Below are 22,500 nucleotides of genomic sequence, written 5' to 3' on the forward strand. Positions count from 1 at the left end.
CAGGAAGTTGAGAAGTCGCTTAAATCGCATTCAATCAAGCAAATGACCACACAAAAAGCGAGAAAGTAACCAGGACAATAAAGTACGGCCTTTTTATTGAGAACTTTTGCGTGTAAATACCTCTTTCAGTTTGTTCTCGAGATTCACATACAAATCCTTGTAATCTTTTACCCTCCGAGTTTGGGCGGCCTGTGTATAAACACGGTAAGATTCAAATGCACACATTCAAGTATTATGTTTTTAATACCAAATCGTTTCTCAGTCAACTTCAAACAGCGGTGGTTGTTTTCCCAACATAACTTTTCCTTTCTCGCTCTGTTTCACTCTTACGTTAAAAAAATAAATAAAGTCACGTTAATTGTTTTATTCAAAACCTGGTCTGGAAGCGCCCACGATTTTAAAAACAAAGATCGTTCACAACAACTGCTAACAACAGAAGCCTTCAAAAGCTGTTAACTTTTTGAAGAGTCTTCGTGGATCCATCGTCCTTACATAGATTTCGTAGTGTTTTCCAGATGGAAACAGCCGAAACGTTGATGGCCAAATAAATCGACTGATGCCGAGTCCTTCGATTGGAACAATACGCGCAGACTCTTAACACCTGACGCAATCGAAAATTTTGTGGCTGCGTCGCTTGGTTACGCTCCGATAAACACTTGCGAACGAATGAGACAACTGTCGCAATGCTGGTTTTTGCAAGCATGTATCGAGAAAAGTCTTAAACGGATGAGGTGTCTGGTAATTGGCATCGCAAAATGGATATCAGGCATTATTAATGAAATTTATTTGTTGTCAATAATGAATCGACATTTTTTCCTTTAGAATGCGCCTAAGCATGACAAAAATGTGTATTTGCATTTTGACATATCTAGGCTCGATTTGTTTGTTTTACGGTATTTATCTTTTCCTCGAATTGATCGATCACTTCACTTTTTATTAGCTTTTACAAGTGTACAGCACTCGAAACGAGATGTCTTGTATTTGCGAGACTATCTTTTCGCTGCTATATCGCGCCATCGCACTAGCCTGTTCTTCAACACGCGGCGGCCCCCTGCGCCATGCGTTGAGGAACACAAACATTGCGCAATCGGAAAACATCTTAAGGACGAACATAATTTGAGACCTTCAAACCTCCGTGAGAAATTCAAAGTACTAACAGCGGTTATCAGTTACTCGCGCCCGTTATGGACTGTTTTTTTCATATTTCGAAAGTAAAATTTAGGTGGATGTCAATCAATTGTTTCCATGACGATACTTCTGTTCTCTTGGCGGTAATTGAATTCGTCATGGAAACAGTTGATTGACGTCCACAAAATATGAAAAAAAATCGTTGAGGGGCGCGTGTTACTGATAACCGCTGAAAGAAATGCCGAAGCAAGCTTGAGCATTTAATCTTCGAAATGTTGTTCATCCAAAAGAAAAGACCGAGACTGAACACCAAAGTTGACTCCATTCGCACGAAACTTTTTGTTTAACTTCACGTCCATCATGCTTCATTACGTTATGTATATTTCACCCTTCTATTTCTCTATAAATACTTCTGTTAATTTATTCACATTTCAAATTTGATAATGATGACATGAAGTCGTCGAAACGACATGCAACGTTAACTTTCTTATTGAAATGTGTATCAAAGTCGTTAATTTTGAAAGAATAACGAGTGCGGTGTGATCATCTTAAAATATTTGCAAATCACTTTCTTGAACAATTTGTATTACGAGGGTGTGTGTTTGTATGTATATGGATGGAATTAATAGATCGGAGAAATTCTATTTGAGCATTATTAAGAAATAAAGAATAATGATAGGCACAGGGTCCGACAGATAATGCTTGAGTTTTAGCACAGTTCACTGTTAAATAGTTGGACTCAAACCACGACGAAAGAGCCTGGAGATCCTTGTTGAAGGAAAATTCTAGAATGGTGGGAGATACATCTGACAAGTAGGCAGTCGTGTCGTCAGCGTACAGCCTCAATGAGACATTAGGAACACAAATTCAAATCATTAATGAATATGTTGAACAACAACGGACCCAATAGTGAACCTTGAGGAACGCCAGATTTAACTGTTAAGTCAGAGCATACGCCATCTAATCTGATACATTGTTGACTACCTAGCAGGTAGGTGGACATCAGTTCCAAGGCACGTGTAGAAAAGCCATAGGCCTTCAGCTTCGCGAGAAGAAGGCTATGGTCTATGGAGTCAAACGCTTTGCTCAAGTCCACAGCGACCGCCGCTATAGCCGCCTTCCTTGTTATCAATACTGCTCCTCCAATCTTCCGTCATTTTTAGCAATGCAGTGCAGTAAGAGTGAATTTTCATAAATCCAGATAAGTTTGAAGACAAAGCGTTATGAAATGCATTCCAAGTTTGGTCGTAAATGACTTTCTCAAACACTTTAGATAGTGAAGTTAATATGGAGACAGGGCGGTAATTTGCTTTGTCTGTGTCAACTCCCCTTTTAAAGACAGGAGTAAGGCGCGCTTACTTCCATTCAGACGGCAATGAACGATTCAGGATACAGAAGTTGATCAAATTAGTCACCTTTTCGGCAAGTACTGGGGATCCCAAACGCAAGATTCGTGGTGAAATGCCGTCTATCCTAACTGCCTTTCTCGGATTAAGGTGATCTAAAATGTTACAGATATATGAAGTACTGACTGGGGAGTAATTAAACTCGCTTGAGAAACGAACATTGCTTATTGCCCTTATACTCGGATGGTCAGTGTAGTAATTGTCAGATCTATGCCCTAGCTGGATAATATTGGCAAAGTAATCACCAAAGACTTCGGCCACACGCCCAGGGTCGGAAACAACGCCACTGTCCTCAACGAGGATGACGCCTTGTATGTTTTTACTTGATCTAGTTGGCAAAAGGGGCTTCATTTTCCTCCAAAATTCGCCCGGATGTTTAGCATTCAAGGAGGTGTCACAGCAGAACCTTTTCATAGCATTGCGCTTTAGCGACGTAACTTTGTTATGTTGCCGCTTATAGTCATCCCAAGAAGTAGATGTAGGATTTCGCTTGTGGCGCTTGAATAATTTTTATTTCGGTGCGAAATTTCACGCAGCAGATCAGGTGATATCCATGGTAACTGGTCGCCTCGAATCCACTTTTTCTTTAGGGGCACGTGCTGGTCAAGAACATCTTTGAAAAGTGCTCGCCAATGAGCCCATACATCATCGGTATTGTCGAAGACCATGGGACCCTTTTTAAGTCAGCCAAAAAGTCAGGCAATTTAAAATTCTTCATACTCCTAAGCTCGATCAAGCGCGGCTTTGGCCTTGAATTCTTATTTTTTCGCACTGTAAAGATTAAGTCGTGATCACTCAGTCCAAGGTGAAAAGAGCCACTTGTAGCATAACGTTCCGCATGACTAGTTAACAAAACATCGATGAGACTTTTAGATGTTTTAGTTACTCTTGTCGGATTATCGATTCGGTTTGAGAGACAGAATCGATTACAAAAGTCAACCAGCCTTGTATCAGGACAACGGCTTTCGTCTCTCTTCTCATACATGTCCATATTGAAGTCTCCAAGTAAAAGCAGTCCCCTTCTGGTGTTATACATATTTTCGGCAGCTGTTGATAGGGAAGCGAGAAAGTCAGATTCCTTGCACTTACATGTACTTGGACTTCTGTAACAACCATACACTATGAAGCGACTGTTATTGGAGTCCCTGACATCAAAAAATGGATTCAATATTGCTGCTTTCAAGTTTTGAGCGTCGATATGCCGAGAGGTCATTCCTGATGTAGGCAAGCAGACCTCCAGCCCCCTTCTTACGATCTTTGCGAATGGTGCGAAATCCTGGGTGTGAAACCAAGTGCGAAGAGACAGTACTGTCAATCTTTGTTTCGGCTAGAAACAGAATATCAAACATATTTCTATTTAGCAACTCTTTGATCTCATTGATTTTGTTAACCACACTGTTAATGTTTAAGTAACCGACCTTGATATTGAACTTATAGTAGCCACTTATGTTCAATTGGTACCAGTCCAAAGAGTCGCTATCGTTGTCTTCGAGATCGTCATACTGGCTACTTCTCCTACTTCTATTTAGCTCTGTATCCAAATCAAAAAAGGAATCAGATAGCGGCGGAAGTCCACATCAAGTGCAATTCCAAAGGTTAACATCTAACTTCAATTTTCCTGCTTCGCATTTGTAATGAAAAGATCCAGAACATAGATTGCATGTCAATTCCTTTTGGTTTAGCCGTATAGTTTTATTGCACGCTAAGCAACTCTTCTTGGCTGCAATATTTTGCACTGACTTTTTTCTTCCAGTTTTTGCATCATTAGGACCGGGATTTGTTTCAACGTCACCAGCAAGAACGAGACGATCTGTGACAACCGAGTTGGAATAGTAAAGATGACTTCGTTTAGATCTTTTGATCTTCCCGTTGAGTTTTGCTCTTCTTTTACTCTTTGTAATTAATTGTGTCGCTGGTAGCAGGACTCTCCTGGCTGATTTCCCAATCAGTGTCAAGCAAGGCCACAATATGAAAATTCCACAGTGCCTGATTCGAGCTTCCATAAAAGAATGAAGTGATAGGACAGATAGGACTGTTAAGTGTACCGTCATGGAGCATTCCTTTCTTATGTAAATCCCATCCAAATGAAGCAGACAATGGATCATTAGACAAGAATTCAGCGCTATTGTTAAGGGCCCGGTCGAATACGATATCAAGATACGAAGTTACCGCCGATCGAGAACCAAAAACTCCATCTGTAGACATAAATAGTGACTCTGATGTAGTAAAAATTCGCCGAGTTATGTGTCCAAACTTTAGGGCTGAGCCGACGTACATGTGGTTGGAATAAGTTCGCCCAAGGAACAGTATTAAAAAAGGAACAGTAAAAAGGGCAAAAGCACAGAGACCAAAAAGACGTGGCTGCTTACTAAGATTTTAAAATGATCTTTGATCGCTTTGCGCCTTCTTGTTGTTTCTTATATTCGGCGTAATTAGCGACGGTCCTCTGATGCGTGAACTTCTTGTTGCGCCGGTGATGGATGGCTTTGCACGATTGTTCGTTCATAAAAGGAATTTGATTGTCCCTTATGTGTGCTTGCCAGTTTTGCGGTGCGTGCAGGCGTCAAGGTACAGTGACTCAAACACGTATTGTTTATCCTGTTTGTTCCTTGGGGCCCCACACACATCAAGATAGGCGGTTTGCTTTCACCAAGAAATTCCCAATGATCGCTCGGCTTGCTCGTTGGCTGAATAATCCACCGTGTTGTGGTTTGTTTGTGTCTTATTTTTGGAGCAGGAACACATTAACTGTCACGCATTAAGTCCCTAAACCACTAAACAGCGGCTTAGTCAAACCGCAAATGTTTATATCCTGGTCCGTGATCCTTTAACATGTGACGAACAAAGACAACCAAACAAGTAATGCAACTTCCGGAACCAGGGGAATAATATAGAAGGCCTGCAACCCATGCCCCTCAGTACTCGAGTAGATAGAGGAGCGCGAGGTGCGCGCTAATTGTCGAGGTTTTCAGATCTGAAAATTGAACCATTTACAAAAAAAACCGCAATCGAAAGGTTCAACCGATTCGTAATATTAACAGCATTCGAAAAAATTATCCGCAGGGAGAATATGGCCAGATCTTACAGGTAAGAAATTTATTCTTGTAGTGCCCATTTCAGTAAATATTAATGCAGGTCTTAGATTTAATTACAGATTGTCAGCTTTTTAAATCTCTCTTTCTTTTTCGCCGAATCGCCGACGATTTTAAAAGGAAGACATTCACAACAACTTCAACTTCGAACAGCGGTGGTTGTTTCCCCAACATAACTTTTCCTTTCTCGCTCTCTATAAAGTCACGTTAAGGGTTAAATTCGATACCTGGTTTGGAAGCAACGACGATTTTAAAACAAAGATCGTTCACAACAACTGCTAACAACAGAAGGCCTTCAAAGGCTGTTAAATTTTTGAAGAGTCTTCGAGGATCCATCGTTCTTACAAAGATTTCGTAGTGTTTTACAGATGGAAACAGCCAAAACGTTGATGAGCAAGTAAATAAACAAATGCGGAGTCCTTCGGCTGGAACAATAAGCCCGGACTAATTGAGGTTTTAGCCGGGTCTCGGAGGTGTGTGGGGAGGAGGATACCAATATTAATATATCGCCTTCAGAGATTTTCGCACCGATAAGAAAGGGTGTCAAGCTGCTTTTGCTTGAAACAGGACCACAATCCCTCGCTGTTACATGAAGGAACTCTACGATGGTGTTTTAGTTCTTTAAATTCATTTTTCCTGTGTAGGATTTGTGATATGTGCTATGTTTTCCGAGTGCCGGCGTAAAGGGGGTGTGTGGGGGGGCGTGACGCAATCGAAAATATAGTGGCTGCGTCGCTTGGTTACACTCCGATAAATGAGACAACTGTCGCATGTTGGTTTTTGCGATCATGTATAGAGGAAAGTCTTAAACGGATGAGGTGTCTGGTAATTGGCATCGCAAAATGGATATCAGGCATTATTAATGAAATTTATTCGTTAATAATGAATCGACATTTTTTCCTTTAGAATGCACCTAAGCATGACAAAAATTTGTATTTGCATCTTAAATCTCCTAGTCTCCTACACAGCCGTTTCAGTAATGTCGTCACGCAAGGACTGTGTAGCAGACTAGAAATCTCTGGGCTTGATCTCTTTGTTTTACTGTATTAATCTTTTTCTCGAATTGATCGATCACTTCACTTTTCTTAGTAGCGTTTACACGTGTACAGCACTCGAAACGAGATGTCTTGTATTTGCGAGACTATCTTTTCGCTGCTATATCAAAACACCTGCTAAAGTGCTATTTTTAACATATCTTTATATTCCTTGTTGCTTCAAATCAGTAGATATGCCGTTTTAATTAAGTCATCACTCCCCGAATTCCGGAATAGGGTCAATCGAACGCACCCTTAGTAAATTGGCCACTCTGCGTTTAGACAGACCGAGCGTCCAAACGATCGTTGCTGAGTCTTCCTCTCATAATCGCATAAAGCCACATCTAGTTTTCCTTTCTTGTTTCTTGCACTTCGCATTGCACCGGCAATAAATTTAATCTCAACGCAGCGGCTTTTTAACCAGGTTCTATCGCTAAAACGACTCTCTCCGTGTTTTAATTCTCATGATACCAGTTCAACTTCTGTGGATCCTATTTTTTTAAAACATGCTTTTACTACTAAAAATATTTTGTCGAAGGTCCGCATTTCTTGAATATAGCTGTGAAATGAAAGCCAGAAAATTAAATATCATCGCAGTTAGATAAGCAACTAGCAGTTGTGAGCAAGCCTGAAAAAAGATTTACGCAAATCTTTCAGAATTCAACAAAAAAACATATAACAGAGATGAATTCTAGCCTCTATGATTTTCCTCCTGTTTCCCATTGAAATAATAAGAATAAGATTAGATAAGCGGATATTTTGATAAGAGTCTCCAAGTGTTCCGTTAAGTCCAAGCGTCCACTACGTGTTTACAACAATCCAGTCAATATAAGCTTTCGTATTTATTTGAAAGTTAGGGTAAACGCAACATTTTGTGTTTACTAGAACAGTACTGAAATTTAAAGGGATACTTTGCGACGAATATATTTTTAGATCTAAGTGAGGTCACAAGTGATGACAGATCAAAGTCTGTATGTATCTAATTAGGCGCACTCTTGAAAATATTTGCCAGCTTGCTATATTGTTATTTAACAATTATTCGCCGAAGGCGAAGTGATTATCGGTGAATATTCACCGAGACGAAGTCGAGGTGAATATTCACCGATAATCACTGAGACTGAGGGGAATAATTGTTAAATAACAATGTAGCAAGCTGGCAAATATTTTCAAGAGTGCGCCTAATTAGATGCATGCAGACTTTGATCTGACTTCGCATTGCACTGGCAATAAATTTAATCTCAACGCAGCGTCTTTTTAACCAGGTTCTATCGCTAAAACGACTCTCCAAAATTTGATCTCTATCGGTTATTTCCATAGATTTCAAGTCTGATCTGACGAATCAATGCTCCAGTTGCATCCATCAAACATCCTTTTGTGAAGAGTAAACTAATTCTAATAAAAACACTCATTGACACAGCGTAATACTGGAACAGAGCGAAGAAGGAAAAGTTATCAGTGTTGGGAAAACAACCACCGCTGTTCGAAGTTGAATGAGAAACGATTTGGTATTAAAAGCGTGCGACTCCCGTGCATGCATGTGATCAGCATTCTAACAGCAACAGAGATCCAAAAATAATCAACCAATCAGATGAGTTATTAGCAGCGAGGGGATTCCCCCGTTGAGTAGCCAACGATCAGGCGCTTCACACTTCTTCATTTACGGCCGTCTCTTGGAGAAAAATGTTTCGCTCCCTTTAACGAAAGGCTAATTGCGGTGTACCTGTTTCGATGTCCTGTCAAATCCTTTTGACCCATTGCAAATTTTCTTATGAAATTTCTTCTTTGTGATAAAAATTAGCGATGAAATGTCGCGACGTTTAAAGGTCATTTTCAAGTGTGGATAAAAATACTAGTATTATTTGGAAATCACGGGAGTGCGTCCTAATTGTGCATTCGTGGGAGACGCAGGGAAGGAATTTGCTCGAAGTGAATCACATTGTTTAGAGTTGGGTTCAATTCTTTGATGAATAGCAACTGAATTCGAAAATGAGGCAGTCAGGTTTGTTCTGACACTCCCACAGGCGACACATAATTTGAATGCTAAGTCAACGTTACGGTTTGTATGGTCTATATGGGAAACATGAAATGTAGAAAAAAATCGACTAATCCTAGTTTAAGGCGAGGAAAACAAATAAAGACCCCTCAATAAAATAAACTAACTGTTACTTCACCTTGTGTCCTTGTGTCGATTTGAGGCGTTCTGGGCTAGTTTTGAAATTTGAAAGTAATTCTGAACTTTGCGACTATGAATGAGTGAATGAAGCTAAGGATAGATAAGGCAAATGTACAAACTTTGCAATTGAAAAACAGTCTCAATCTGTAATTTCGTTTGACAGTCTTACAAAACAGCTCATATACATTCTTTCTTTTTCTCGTTATTACCCGTTACATGTCAATCAAAGTTACTGACATGTTCAAGTTCTATCCATAAAATGTCACGTTTTTACGATGAATTGTGGCCAAAACACATTCCTGTAATTTTAGTGACGCCAAAAGGAAGGAAAGAGTGTAAAATGAAATTCAACAGCTTACTGTACTTCGCGAAACGAAACTAAACGAGTTACATCTACGAAAAGTGTTAACGAAAGTGAAGAAATAAGTCAAATATCGCAAAATTTGCAAAATCAACATTTCCGGTGTTTTATACAGCACAGAGAAATCCAACTGTTGTGATACTTGATGAGTTTCATATTGTTTCGCAAAACACAGTAAGTCAATTCAAATGGTACAACTTCAAATAATTGAGTATTTAATTCAAGTGAAAGACAGAATAAATTTTGCTCAAATTTAAAGATATCAACACATTTCATAATGGCCTCAGCGCTATTAGGCTTGATCCGCCGCTCATACATTCGAGGTCGGGGGAAATGGAAATTCCACAGTGATCGTCTTCTCTTAATTCCCGCCTCGCTCCCTACCAGCAGATTTAGACCATCCCCAAACAACGACAATCAAGACATTGAACCGATTTATAAAAATAAGAGCTCTTTCAGATTTATCGGTAGAAAGGATATGGCCAGCGTTTCAAGGTAGGATAACTTTTAAATCTCATGATACCAGTTCAACTTCTGTGGATCCTATTTTTTTAAAATATGCTTTTACTACTAAAAATATTTTGTCGAAGGTCCGCATTTCTTGAATATAGCTGTGAAATGAAAGCCAGAAAATTAAATATTATCGCAGTTAGATAAGCAACTAGCAGTTGTGAGCAAGCCTGAAAAAAGATTTACGCAAATCTTTCAGAATTCAACAAAAAAGCATATAACAGAGATGAATTCTAGCCTCTATGATTTTCCTCCTGTTTCCCACTCATGTCCAGGATTGAAATAATTAGATTAGATACGCGAATATTTTGATAAGAGTCTCCAAGTGTTCCGTTAAGTCCAAGCGTCCACTACGTATTTACAACAATCCAGTCAATATAAGCTTTCGTATTTATTTAAAAGTTAGGGTAAACGCAACATTTTGTGTTTACTAGAACAGTAAATTTAAAGGGATACTTTGCGACGGATATATTTTTAGATCGAAGTGAGGTCACAAGCGATGACAGATCAAAGTCTGCATGCATCTAATTAGGCGCACTCTTGAACATATTTGCCAGTGTCTATTAAAAATAATTATTATATAGATATTGATGAAATACCAGGATTTCTCCTTTTACTAAAAAATCATATCTTCACCGCGCGCAGTGAACCTATCATTTTTATCTTTCACATGTGAGGATATAGGTGTTGTCATGGTAACCAACACGATTAGCCAATAAAACGCGAGCTTTCTTTTCATTGTAAGATCCTTTTCTTTTGTGCTTTAACATAATTCTTCTCTACTACATTAACGTTTTTATTGCAAAATTTGACATTATCATGATGTGATTTTCATAACTTTCGTATCTTGTTTCATGTTACACAACATGCGTGTTTTAGGGGTTGGTGACCACTTTTTCATCATTTCGAAAATGAATAAAACAAGTTGTTTTAAATCTAGACCTTTCATCAATAGTTCGCTTCGCTCACTCGTGAGAGATACTTGCAGCACTCGAAGATAAAATTCGTATCCCCGCACGGCCATGTAATATCCTCTATTTCTTATTCAAAATAATATTGGGGCCTTACACCAGGCCCTGCTATATTATTATTAATAAATAAAGACATCTAGTGTACTGAGGTGTTTTCCTCATACTGAATGAAATGACAAATTAAAGTTGACATAAATTAATTCACACTACAATAGCCAGAAATGTCTTTCAGGAATCAACAATATTACCAGGCACAATTTGAATAAACGAAAATCACTTTCTTCTTATTGAAAGGAGACAATTAGAACCTTGTTTTTGTTTTAATTTGCAGCTAGTGTACCTACATGTACGATATATTCTCTGTTAATACTGTGTTATAATAAAAATAATAATATAAAATTTGTAATAAATAAATGTTAGAATTTGGTATCTTTGTAAATATGTAAAAAAAAAATTCGTGCAGGGGGTTTCACCTGGAAAAAAATTTCCTGAACAAACAGTGCGCGAAAAAAAAATCATACCAGCTGAAAAACCCCCCCCCCCCCCCCCATGAAAACCAGGCTCAATGGTTAGATGATAAGTATCCATGTGACCCAGGCAGTATCATGTAGTTTGCACGCAAGAATTCATTCCGGGGGTACTGGAACTCAAAATCGTGATCGTTGTCGCAGCTGAACGACGATGACTCAAAATGTTTTATATGTGGTTAAATGTATTTCTTGTCACCAGTAGCTCCTGGCTAATAGAATTCTCTGGTGTTGTTACGTTGCGGTTGTACAGATCAAACCATATGAACTGCGGATATGAAATCAAGTTAAACCGGACGGGGAACTGAAAACGCATACAATCAAAGTCGATTTCTTCTCCTTACCATCGCGGAAGCTAAAACTGTCAGACAATGCTCTGCCCATCTTTCGACGTATAATTAATATAAGGAAAAATACTGATGGGTGAAGTAAATTTTATACCAACAAAAGGCAGCATTAACATTACAATGATCACTGATTACACCTCTTTAACGGATGCGCATGATCGCGGTCTCCTCTGAATCAGAACAGGAGAGTAAAAGCACTTACTCTAGTTTTCGGTCAACTTAAGTTGTCTCTTGTGTCAAAACACTGACAGTTGTTACCTTCCACTTGACGAGCGTTTGTTTTTTTGGGAGGTCAGTTCTCTCTTCACTCATCTCACGTGAGTTACATGGGCCATTTTGGCCAAATTTCGTAAAAATCAGACAAATCTACATACCGGCCCTATAAATTCATTTGAAGAAGAGCTATTCCTGGAAAAACAAACCCCGAGTTTTCAGCAGAGTTAGCCCTTGTCGCTAGAAGTGAGTCGAGTTTTCTTTGGTTCCTTGATAGAATCTTTCTTTTTTTTACGCCCGGTCTTTTTCTTACTTTTTACCCTGGCAGAACTTTCCCGTTTCGACTTCTTTCCTCGTTTCATGCGTTTCATGGCCTAGTAAGGACGATATCGCCTCACAGTTTCCTTTAACGCAACGGCATCGACTACAAATAATGCACCCATCAATGTCAAGCCCCAGGGTGGGGGGGGCTGACCCAGGGGATATTGACATTTTCATGAAAGCTAGCGTCAAATTTTCCACCCCTTGGAACCTACAGACTGTCAAATTCCTCCGCCCCCAGGAACCTTCGGAACATCACATTTCTGCCCTGGAGTAACTTTTTTTCCATTAGATTCTCATTCTTCGAACACCAATGTTCTTCACTGTCGGTTTCAAATTCCCTTTTAACAGCTGATGGAAATTTGTCGTGTACGGACGAAACCTTTCCGCTACTCACGGTACTGAACAAGAACCTAACATTTAGCAAAACAACATGAACAATATTAACCAGCTTTCGAAGCAATCAAGCATACACAATGATAGAGTGGAAAGTTCCTGAATGTGTAGAAATATACAAAATGGAATCACAAAAAAGTAAAACGTTGGAAACCGGAATGGATCCACCCGTGAAGACGAATTTGCCTACCTTTCTTTCAACCACGGTGTCCAGAAAAATCAGAAAAATAAGAGAAGTGCCATCAAAACCAAGGTTGAGGATAACTCATCTCCAGGTTCTCTCGGTGTTCCAAGATGGCGAACATGTCAAATTCCCGACCATAGGCAACGCATACGTGTCAAAATCCCTACCCAGGGGAAGGCTCTCTGGGTCAATTTCCCGTAGCTCAATCTACATATTAATTGGTGTTTATTTCTTCAATCACAATAAAATGAATAAATAAATATTTATCTTGGAACGACAGCTTATCGTCGTGAGGAAATAAAATAAAAATTTAGACAGCTGGTTTAAACCATATCATTCAAAGCCGATAAAACGCTATTGTATATTTAAAAAAAAAGGATTATGGCAAATGGAGGTCAAAACAGCTTTTCACATTTTCAAAAATGCTAGGCCTTAGATATATACCGTGCTTATGTTTGATTTGAATCCATAAACGTTACTTCTTAATCCGTGATCTAATTTTGCCGAAACCATTGGGCCGAAACACTATGTATACTGAAGCAAAATCTTGACCTCAGGTCTAGTTAGTCCCCGTTTCTTAAAACCACGTGGGACCACATGATTTTGTTATTGTGGCCTCTTGGTCTGCATTTTTCTTTTGGTGTATTAATTGTTTTCTTTGGGTTGGACGAGGCTAAATAAAACAAAATAACTTGAAGTAAATAAATCTAATGTACAGTAATACCAGCTGCGAGATTGTTTTTATCGTTACACTTAACAATTATCCTGCGAAATCGCGTGGAATATTGCCTGATACTTAGCCGACGAGACCGTAGGCTGAGTTGACTAAAATCAGGCAACTGATATTCCGCAAGCTTGAGCAGGATAATTGCTTTTTTTAATTCAACACATTGATGACAAAGCACAATTTTCTACGTTCTACGTTTTCTACTTTTCTAAAGCTGGAAAAATTACCAGTTTTCTCCGCGACACACAGGATAACTGTTGAGTACGCATGACGAATACTGAGAGCGCTATGACCATATTTGGACATTATCACGTGTTGAGTAATAAATGTCACTAGCTGTTTTTTGTCATTAATAACTTTTCGTACTACATCACTGAGTCTCAATTACTTTAGTGTAAAAGGTTCCTTTTTATTTCACAGTTACCCAGATTTTGCAAATGTTGTCGCGGACTCAATTTACCCTGGTGACGGAGGAACTTGGCTGGCGATCGAACAGAACCAGCTTATGGGGACAGGTGGTTACCAAGCCTACGGGCTGAACGACGCTGTTGTGTTAAGTGCTGCCCAGACGTCGACTACAAGGTCGAGCCAACCCAATCAACCCAGTGACCCAACTGGTGGACCAAACAACGGACTTGATCAGAGTAGCTCTACTGAGAGGGGTGGAGCAACGAGCGACCGGCGGCTGGCTGACATTGTTTCCAGAGTTCCCTCTGGTGAAGGTGCTGGTGCCCAGCGGATAAACTGGTTACCTGGTAACCATGGAGAGGAGCCTGTTGCTGAGGAGGCCAATGGATCAAGCGTCCACAGAGTAGAACGTGCCTGGCAGTCATGTGAAATGAGCTACCTTGATCGTGCTAATGGAGGCAACTGTCGCCCGTATGGGACAGCTGCAAGGGAGGCTCTGCCCTTCCCCGTCCAAGAAGATGTGACACACTTGCCTGTGCAGGAACAATGTGGTGTCCTGCCAGACGAACCCAATTTAGTCTCTTCTGTGGGGAATGCGGAAAAGCCCACAGTGCATCGCTGCAGTACAGAGGAGCTAAGGCAATGGAAGCAACAACACACGAGGCAAGTGGTACATCTCAATTACCAATATTAAATAATAATAATAATAATAATAATAATAATAATAGGTCTGAGTGGAGAACAATTCAGGGAATAATCGTGCGAGAGATTTGCGTGCGAGGCCGATTTGATTTTACGAGCACGATTACCCCTGAATTGTACGACACGAAATCCTATTACCAATTAATCGTAACTATTAATTAACAAAATGCGAGAAAATCATAACAAAATTCGATAAGAAAAAGTCTTTGACTACCTTTTTCTGTGAAAAAGTCAAAATTATATTCAATCTGTTTGGCAAACAGTTGGGAAACAGCAAGAAAGGCCCCAACCAAGTGAATAAGATTGACTTGAGAATTGCGCAGGTGTCTAATTACAGGTATCCAATCAGGAATTGTTCAAATTGGATACCTGCAATTGGACACCCACGTGATCGCGCACCAATTACGCGAAAAACCACAGAACCAATCAGATTCGAGAATTTTGTAAAAGTTATGTTAATAATAACAGTAATATTAATAATAATGATAATAATAATAATAATAATAATAATAATAATAATGATGATGATGATGATGATGATGATGATGATAATAATAATAATGACTTCTGGTTGTCCTATGTAAAAAGACTTTATCCCGGCAAAAACATCACTGATTAGACGGACCAATAAGATCACTTTTCTACCGACCAATCAGGTCATAGTTTATAAGATTCACTGACTCTACACAAATCATTTGACTCTGAGGATGAAAATGACTTCCACGAAGGTTGTCGAAACGTCAGTTAATGTCACCAACAATGTCAATGTCAGTCAGTCACCAACAACAGTTCTCGGGACTACACTCACCCGGACGATCTTATTTCATCAAGTCTTGATATGACCCCTGGATTCAAATCATTTGCTAATTATATTAAAAAGAACCTTTCAATACTCGCTGAAGTAGACGTTTCGACCATTGTTTGGTTGTTATCAAGTAGGTGGTAAGGAGAAAAATGGGCGTATATACAGAAGTAAAAAGCGTAAAAGAATCTCAGTCAAATATCATGAATATCATGAATGAAATAAATGAAGAGTAAAAAATGCCGAGAAAAAGCTAATTAAACTGAAACGTTAGCAAGTACTAAGATTATAAATTAGTTCATTTTTGACCGTAGTGCGGTCAAAACGTCGTAATTTATTATTTGTTTCAGTTGTTAAAAATCTTTAAGTGAAGTACAACGAGGAATTCTGCTACTTATGCCCAGACATGCTCGTTATCACCTGACACTCCAACACCGGCTGTGTCCGTTCAAGTCAGTCTAAGGGACTGACTCCCCCTCCCTTATTGTAGTAAATACTTAGACTGACTGGAAGGGACACGTAGCCTGTGTTGGATGATAACGAGCATTTCTGGGCATATGTAGCAGAATTCCTCGAAATTAAAATCTTAGTTCTTGCTAACGTTTCAGTTATTTAGCACTCATTTTAACTGAAGTGTAAGGCTTTGCGTTATTTTTTGGTGAGGGTATATGCAGTTGTTTATTTTTACAAAAGGTAGTGATCCTCAATCAATCAATCAATCAATTTATTAAAGTCATAGCGTGGGATTGAGGTTGCCCTCAGTATCCGAGCCAGAGGCTCATGTATAAGACGCATGACAAAAGCAGAACTAAAAAATAAAAGTAACCACAACTAAAATGTCAAAATTAAGTAAGAGTTACATACATAAAATTATAAACAATTGTTATCTAACTATAATAAACTAGATAATATTTAATTGTAAATATATACTCATCAAGCCTAAAATTGTCACGTAAACATTAAAACAATTTACGATTGGCAATAATTACATAGACAACTAGTCCTTAAATTTAAAAGATTAATAGACTCCAAATTTTTGTGAAAGGCATTTAAATTGGGTGACTGTTTAATATATGTTGGTAACTTGTTCCATAAGTGAGTAATCTTCTCGCACTTTAACAACTGGACAATTTAAGCAACTGCCTCTTTTAGTCTGGGAGCAAATGTGGTCCCGTGTGAAGTTCGTGCTGAAAGCAAGCACCTAGTGTAAAAGTGTTCATTAGGACCTACTAAGCATGAAAAGTTTTGGTGCCAGCTTTGCAACTTGCTCAGACGGCTTTTAAGGGGGGTTAAATTCTGACCCATGAAATCCAGCGTGAAAACGAGGCTAAAACACATAATTTCTCATAACTTTGTTGATAACAGACGAAAATACACCAAACTTGCTCACGTGATTGGGTATGATCCTCCCTGTTGATTTATGCTAATTTACATAGCTCACGTGACCTTACGCATGAAAGCGAGGCTAAAACACATAATTTTCCATAAATTTGTCAAAAAAAAATCCTTATCATGCCAAACTTGCTCACCTTAGTCAGTTAGACATCTTGCATCGATTGGTGCCACTTTGTAGTGTCACGTGACCCCATGCATGGAAACGAGGCTGGATATATCTGGTAGCATCTTGTAGGATGGCATTTGTCTCGCCAAATGTATTAACAACTACTAGGCAGATACATATATGGTTATCCGAGTTCAGATATAAAAACTTCAACTAATCATTGTCCTATGGCCCATAGCACAGGGACGAGACGGATAAAGCAAATACTGCGGAGGCTCCATTTGAGAATCTATCTTGTACACATAATCAATAATTTTGCCAACTTATGATACTGGTTCCATGTATTCATTTTCGCATGTATATTGAAACAAGGGCAGAAAATGAAAATAGCGACTACTGCTATTCTATATATACAGTCCTGAAAGTCTTCCTGAATATCTATATACATTGTTCTGTTGCCCATTCCTATGGAATTTCCTGTTCGACTTCGTCTTCATCATACTCATCATCACTCTCAGCATACTCGTTCTGGTAATCTGCAGAGCACAGACAGAGATCAGTACAGACAAGTCCGGCTTTTTGACACTGACAACGGTTCTTAGAGTAACGGGCTTGGCGCACTTGCATCAGACAAGCTGTATAATTGCCTCTGGAGCTGGTGGAAGATTTGTCATGACTGGTACCCACTGTCCATCTTCATCTTGCCATCCATAGCCTTCTGGTGAGGGCAACACCGGGTTTGCTACATGATCGTTGTTCCAAACAAGAAGCTGATAGTGCGCTCTCAGTATGGCTTGATGGAGAGCAGCTTGTGTGGGCGGCAACCTCTCAGACTCAGCTTGATTTTTCTTACAGAGGGACTATCTGAGGGCTTTGACAGTTTTGATGTCTGTCTTTGGTTGGTACATCCGACAAACCAGCTGTTCCACTCCACTTCTTGTGCCGTCATCTGGCTGTTCCCCACAACCGAGGTTAGCAAGAGCTTGCAAGATAGGAGTGCTGGCGTTATCAAACTCATCCCAACAAGTGGCTTTTCCCTTTCCAGAGAAACTCCCAGTAACATCTGCTCCGGTCAACGCATGAAATGCTGGCAGCGCAGCTGTCTTAGTGGGCCCAATTGCGTCTTCGATTGACTTCAAGTTGATAACTCTACGACTACTGCCGGTCCCAGTAACAAAGCAAGAGTTCGAGCACAAATCTGGATACCGTCGGAGAGCCAAAACAAGAACATCAGTGTCAGGAGAATATATAGAGAGTTGGGTAGCACCTTGAGCAGAGGCATCCAGAGCATGTAAAATAATCTTCGTGTCGGCTTCTTCTTGTGTACTTCGTAAATGCCTGACGTCTTTGTGCGTTGCCTCACCTTCCGTTCCCCATGCCACAACGACTTGTCTTCCATTAGCATTATCCTTCACATTCTTTGCGAGAAACGTAGTAAGTTCGCCCTTGGTCTTTGAATGAACAAGAAGCTTCTTCATCGGCACCTTGGCGATGTGGGTAGAATCAGTGATGCGATAATAAATGGGAGCATGGTCACCTTGTCGTTTGACTCGTGTTGCTGATTTCAGTGAGGATGGTACATCATATCTGTCGAAGATTATGTGGAGCTCTTGTAAATCATTATACTTTACAAGCAAGCGATTCGTGAAATGTTCAACCGAGTCTCTACAGTTCTTGATCCACTCTGGCTTGTCAAGTGATTGGACTTCGGCCATTCCATCAACAATCGCGACTTTGAATCCCGCGGTGATTTCTTGTGTATTAGTACTAGGGCCACCTGCCTTCTCTAGGATATGCATAAGGGCACTCTTGCAAGAACAATGCAACATGGTACCATCTCGTGCAAACAAAGATCTTGGGACAACAGTGAACTCATATAAGCCAACAGCCTCTTGGATGTCAATTTCTGGGCGGCTCTTGCACACCATCGCCAAACGAGCAAACAGATTTCTGTCCTCCTTTAACTCCATGATCGTGTCTTTAGCTTTGACTTTGATGACCTTAGCACTCGTTTTCCAGGTAAGAAGATTGCGCTTCTTTACAGGAGCCCAGAGGTTGATCTTTCCTGTCTTGATCCTATCTTGTACAAAAGCACTGAATAGCTTTCTCCCTTTTTCACTATGATTAACAAGATCTTTCTTCGTTTTCTCATTCATCACAATTTTTGTGACCAAGTTGTACAGATCGGTGTTGGTGTTCTGGTCTGATGAAAAGGGATTGGTGAAGGTCTTGATTGTCTCGGTCAACTTATTTATGCTTTTATCTTTGTGCGTCAAAACAGCTGAGTTTAGTTCTTGATGGTGTGCACGTTCCGGAACGAGACCCGCCATTGCCTTGGCTTCTGCTGTGAGTCGGGCTAGTTCTGGGGCAATGAGGAAAAACTTGGCTTGTGCGCTCTCATTCAAAGTGATCCCTACAAGCCCACCAGAAACTTTCATAGATCGATTGAGGTGTTCCAACGCAGTATCACCACCGACAGCACAGAAGGGAACCTCCTTGTTCTTGTTCACTACCCAGTTTCCTGTGATGAACTCTCCATAGATCTCGGGGTCTGATGATTCGAGGGATGCCATTTCAGCTAGGTACAAGGGGATCATCCTTAGATAACAGATCTTGTCGTGCACAAAGAAGTACTTTGTGAACAACTCCAGTGCAATTAGATGGAGCTTCCAATCACCACTGTGGACTGCCTGGATGAATGCGAACATCACCATTACTATGCGCATGTATTGGCGAAATACAGTAAAGAGAGGATTTGTGGCATTCGCAGCGTCAAAATCAGACATATGTATGGGGTCACGTGACACTACAAAGTGGCACCAATCGATGCAAGATGTCTAACTGACTAAGGTGAGCAAGCTTGGCATGATAAGGATTTTTTTTTGACAAATTTATAGTAAATTATGTGTTTCAGCCTCGCTTTCATGCGTAAGGTCACGTGACCTATGTAAATTAGCATAAATCAACAGGGAGGATCATGCCCAATCATGTGAGCAAGTTTGGTGTATTTTCGTCTGTTATTAACAAAGTTATGAGGAATTATGTGTTTTAGCCTCGTTTTCACGCTGGATTTCATGGGTCAGAATTTAACCCCCCCCTTAAAAGCCGTCTGAGCAAGTTGCAAAGCTGGCACCAAAACTTTTCATGTTTAGTAGGACCTAATGAACACTTTTACACTAGGTGCTTGCTTTCAGCACGAACTTCACACGGGACCTTATTTTATGACATTTGCTCCCAGACTATTTCAGCGCAAGGATCACTTTTACCTTTCGTCTGTGATCCGCACCTCAAATTCTTTCATTCATTAGTCCTTTCAAGGGAACACATGAGACCAACAAATTTACCTGCTCCCAGCTGAGTGGCTTCGTACCTCAGTTGGTCAAGCATTGCATTAGCAACGCAGAGGTCATGGGTTCGAATCCTGTTGGAGCACCTGAATTTTCAGGTGTTTCTAAGAGACAATTGTTAAGTGCGAGAATCATCTCAATTTTGTCTGTAACCCACTCTTTAAATACACATTTCTTTCATGTTTATTTTTAGTTACGGACTAGAGTTTGAGGGACAATTCGTCACTGTGTCGTCTGTATTCCCAGACATTAGTGATCTTGGGGTGGGTGAAGGCTTATCAAAATCGTCGTGCATCCAATTAAATACCTGAGGAACTCAGGGAAAATCACCATTTTCTTGGTCATGACTTATTGAAAAGTCCTGAAGTGATGACGCTTTTTATTAATATCTAAAAAATGATCATGTTGCAGGTCAAAACCGCAGGAGGCTCGAAAAAAGAAAAATGCATGCAACCCATCATTCATTTTCAAAATAACCGAGGTTGCTCAACATCGCGAAAACGAGACACCAATCTTCACTGATGCAGTGTACAATGATCACCAGGAAAAGCTGGTTGGCATAAGAATTCACCCAAAGGGCGTAGGCGGTGGAACTGGCAGACATGTGGCACTGTTCATCCACTTGATAAAAGGAGACTTCGATAATTCCCTAGATTGGCCTTTTGCTGGGATCGTCAGTATTAGCGTCCTAGATCAGAGTGATTCCAGCCCCCGTCGCGACCTCATTCATATCATACAAGCAAATCCTGACGTGCCGGCCTTCCAACAGCCTGGTGAAACCATTTGCCGCATCGGGTATGGCTATGAAAGGTTCGCTCCAATCGAGGAGTTCTTTGGTCCTCGATATGTGAAAGACGATGCATTGTTGTTAAAAATAGAGTTTTCGGGGTAATGATAGATACACCTACAAGGTAATGCCGTCAATATTTTTCTCAAAGAGATTTGATTTTGCTATAGATCGCACGAGTTTCGTGCCTAAGACGATGCAAATATGCGTGAAAAGATAAGTAGATTTAACTGATTGATACATTTCGTGGATGTTTACATGGAGAGAGGTGAATGGCTCAGGCATGCAAAAATTTGTATTCGGTCCGTACGTAAAGGTGTTTCTGCTGATAACATCTTACTAGCTGGGAGATGCTCTTTGTAAACCACTTTTAATCTGTGGAATCCTGTTGAAAGGGACAAAAACAAAGATGGCGGCGGACGAATATGCTTTAATATCTGTTTACAGTGACTCTTACCCGGATCGAAATCATTGCATGTAAGCCGCGAGAAAAATAGTTTGCTTTCTGGCGTCTTCCAATGCAGAATTCTTTTGTGGCCATGTAAACAGCCCCACAATCGATGATAAATGAAGTTCGTCTGTTTAAAAGAGATGTAGCAGCATATAGTCAATAGTCTTTATACCTTGAATTGTAACTTCGCCAGTTAAGATTTCAAAGTACATCGGCTGTTCAAATATGACGTGGTCAGGGTTTTAAATAATTAAATGTCACAATGGCGTCTCAGAAACAGATCATGGGGTGGACTGCAGAACACTGTTGGTGACTCAATAAGTGTCTTTTCTTCACATTTTATGACAATAACCATTAACTTTATTTGTTTTACCCATGATTAAGCAGATTATTGAAATGTTTTTTCCTGTTTTCTCCATACAGTAGTACAACACACACTATTAAACGAAAACTGAATGGAGAAAAGCATGGTATAGTAAACTAGTTAGTGCCCTAAATACTAAATTAATATTATTGCTCATTATTTCTAAGAAGAACATGCAGCAGAGCTAAACTGCGGAACGCTGTCCGTTGACCTAATTATAAGGCCCAGATTTGTAGAATTGTAAATTTGTAGATTTGTAGATTTGTAGATTTTGTCCTCTGATATTTTGCTCGCAGAGAATGATTTTTTTAACATAGTCTCAGGTGTTTGGTCATCTAGCTATTGACGTTTTCGTAAGATTACCAATTTTCTTGTGTTTTTCAATGAACGTTTCATCTTTTGAAACAGTAGTCATTTTGCGGTTTTAAACACATCATTTCTGCGCACTTTTCCAAATTTTTATAATGTAATTTTTTGCAGAAAAAGCTGGCAACTTTATTAAAACAAATTCACTGCGTGGATTACATCTGTTTAAAAGACCTTTCTTGTGTGCACGTGGCGCCACAAGCTTTCACCAGTATGTTTCTCCAAACGCCCGTTTAAGAGGTTTCAACGCTTGTTCAATATGCATTTACTTTTTTGTTGAATCAAATATCGAGGCCTTTTAATTTGAAAAGGTTGTTTGGTATGGCTGGAGGTTCAGAAAATACTGAAAGAGTTTAGACCCAAATTTAGACTGATTAAAGTC

The 22,500-nt window shown here is 39.8% G+C and overlaps 1 protein-coding gene across 2 annotated transcripts in view; it reads left to right on the forward strand.

Annotated features, from left to right (window-relative positions):
• LOC137973904 (TNF receptor-associated factor 6-A-like) overlaps nt 1-22,160 on the forward strand; it is a 33,367-nt gene extending 11,207 nt beyond the window's left edge. Inside the window, exons 1-3 of one of the 2 annotated variants that reach the window (XM_068820802.1) lie at nt 5,559-5,621; nt 13,811-14,461; nt 20,562-22,160. In XM_068820802.1, the coding sequence (XP_068676903.1) occupies nt 5,605-5,621; nt 13,811-14,461; nt 20,562-21,042 (1,149 nt within the window). In that variant the 5' untranslated portion in view covers nt 5,559-5,604 and the 3' untranslated portion in view covers nt 21,043-22,160. Of the gene's footprint in view, nt 1-5,558; nt 5,622-13,810; nt 14,462-20,561 lie in introns of those variants that run through there. The other variant, XM_068820801.1, reaches the window with a different exon arrangement.
• The last annotated feature ends 340 nt before the right edge of the window (nt 22,161-22,500 follow it).

Source organism: Montipora foliosa, chromosome 10, assembly GCF_036669935.1.
Source record: "Montipora foliosa isolate CH-2021 chromosome 10, ASM3666993v2, whole genome shotgun sequence".
NCBI classification, from domain to species: domain Eukaryota; kingdom Metazoa; phylum Cnidaria; class Anthozoa; order Scleractinia; family Acroporidae; genus Montipora; species Montipora foliosa.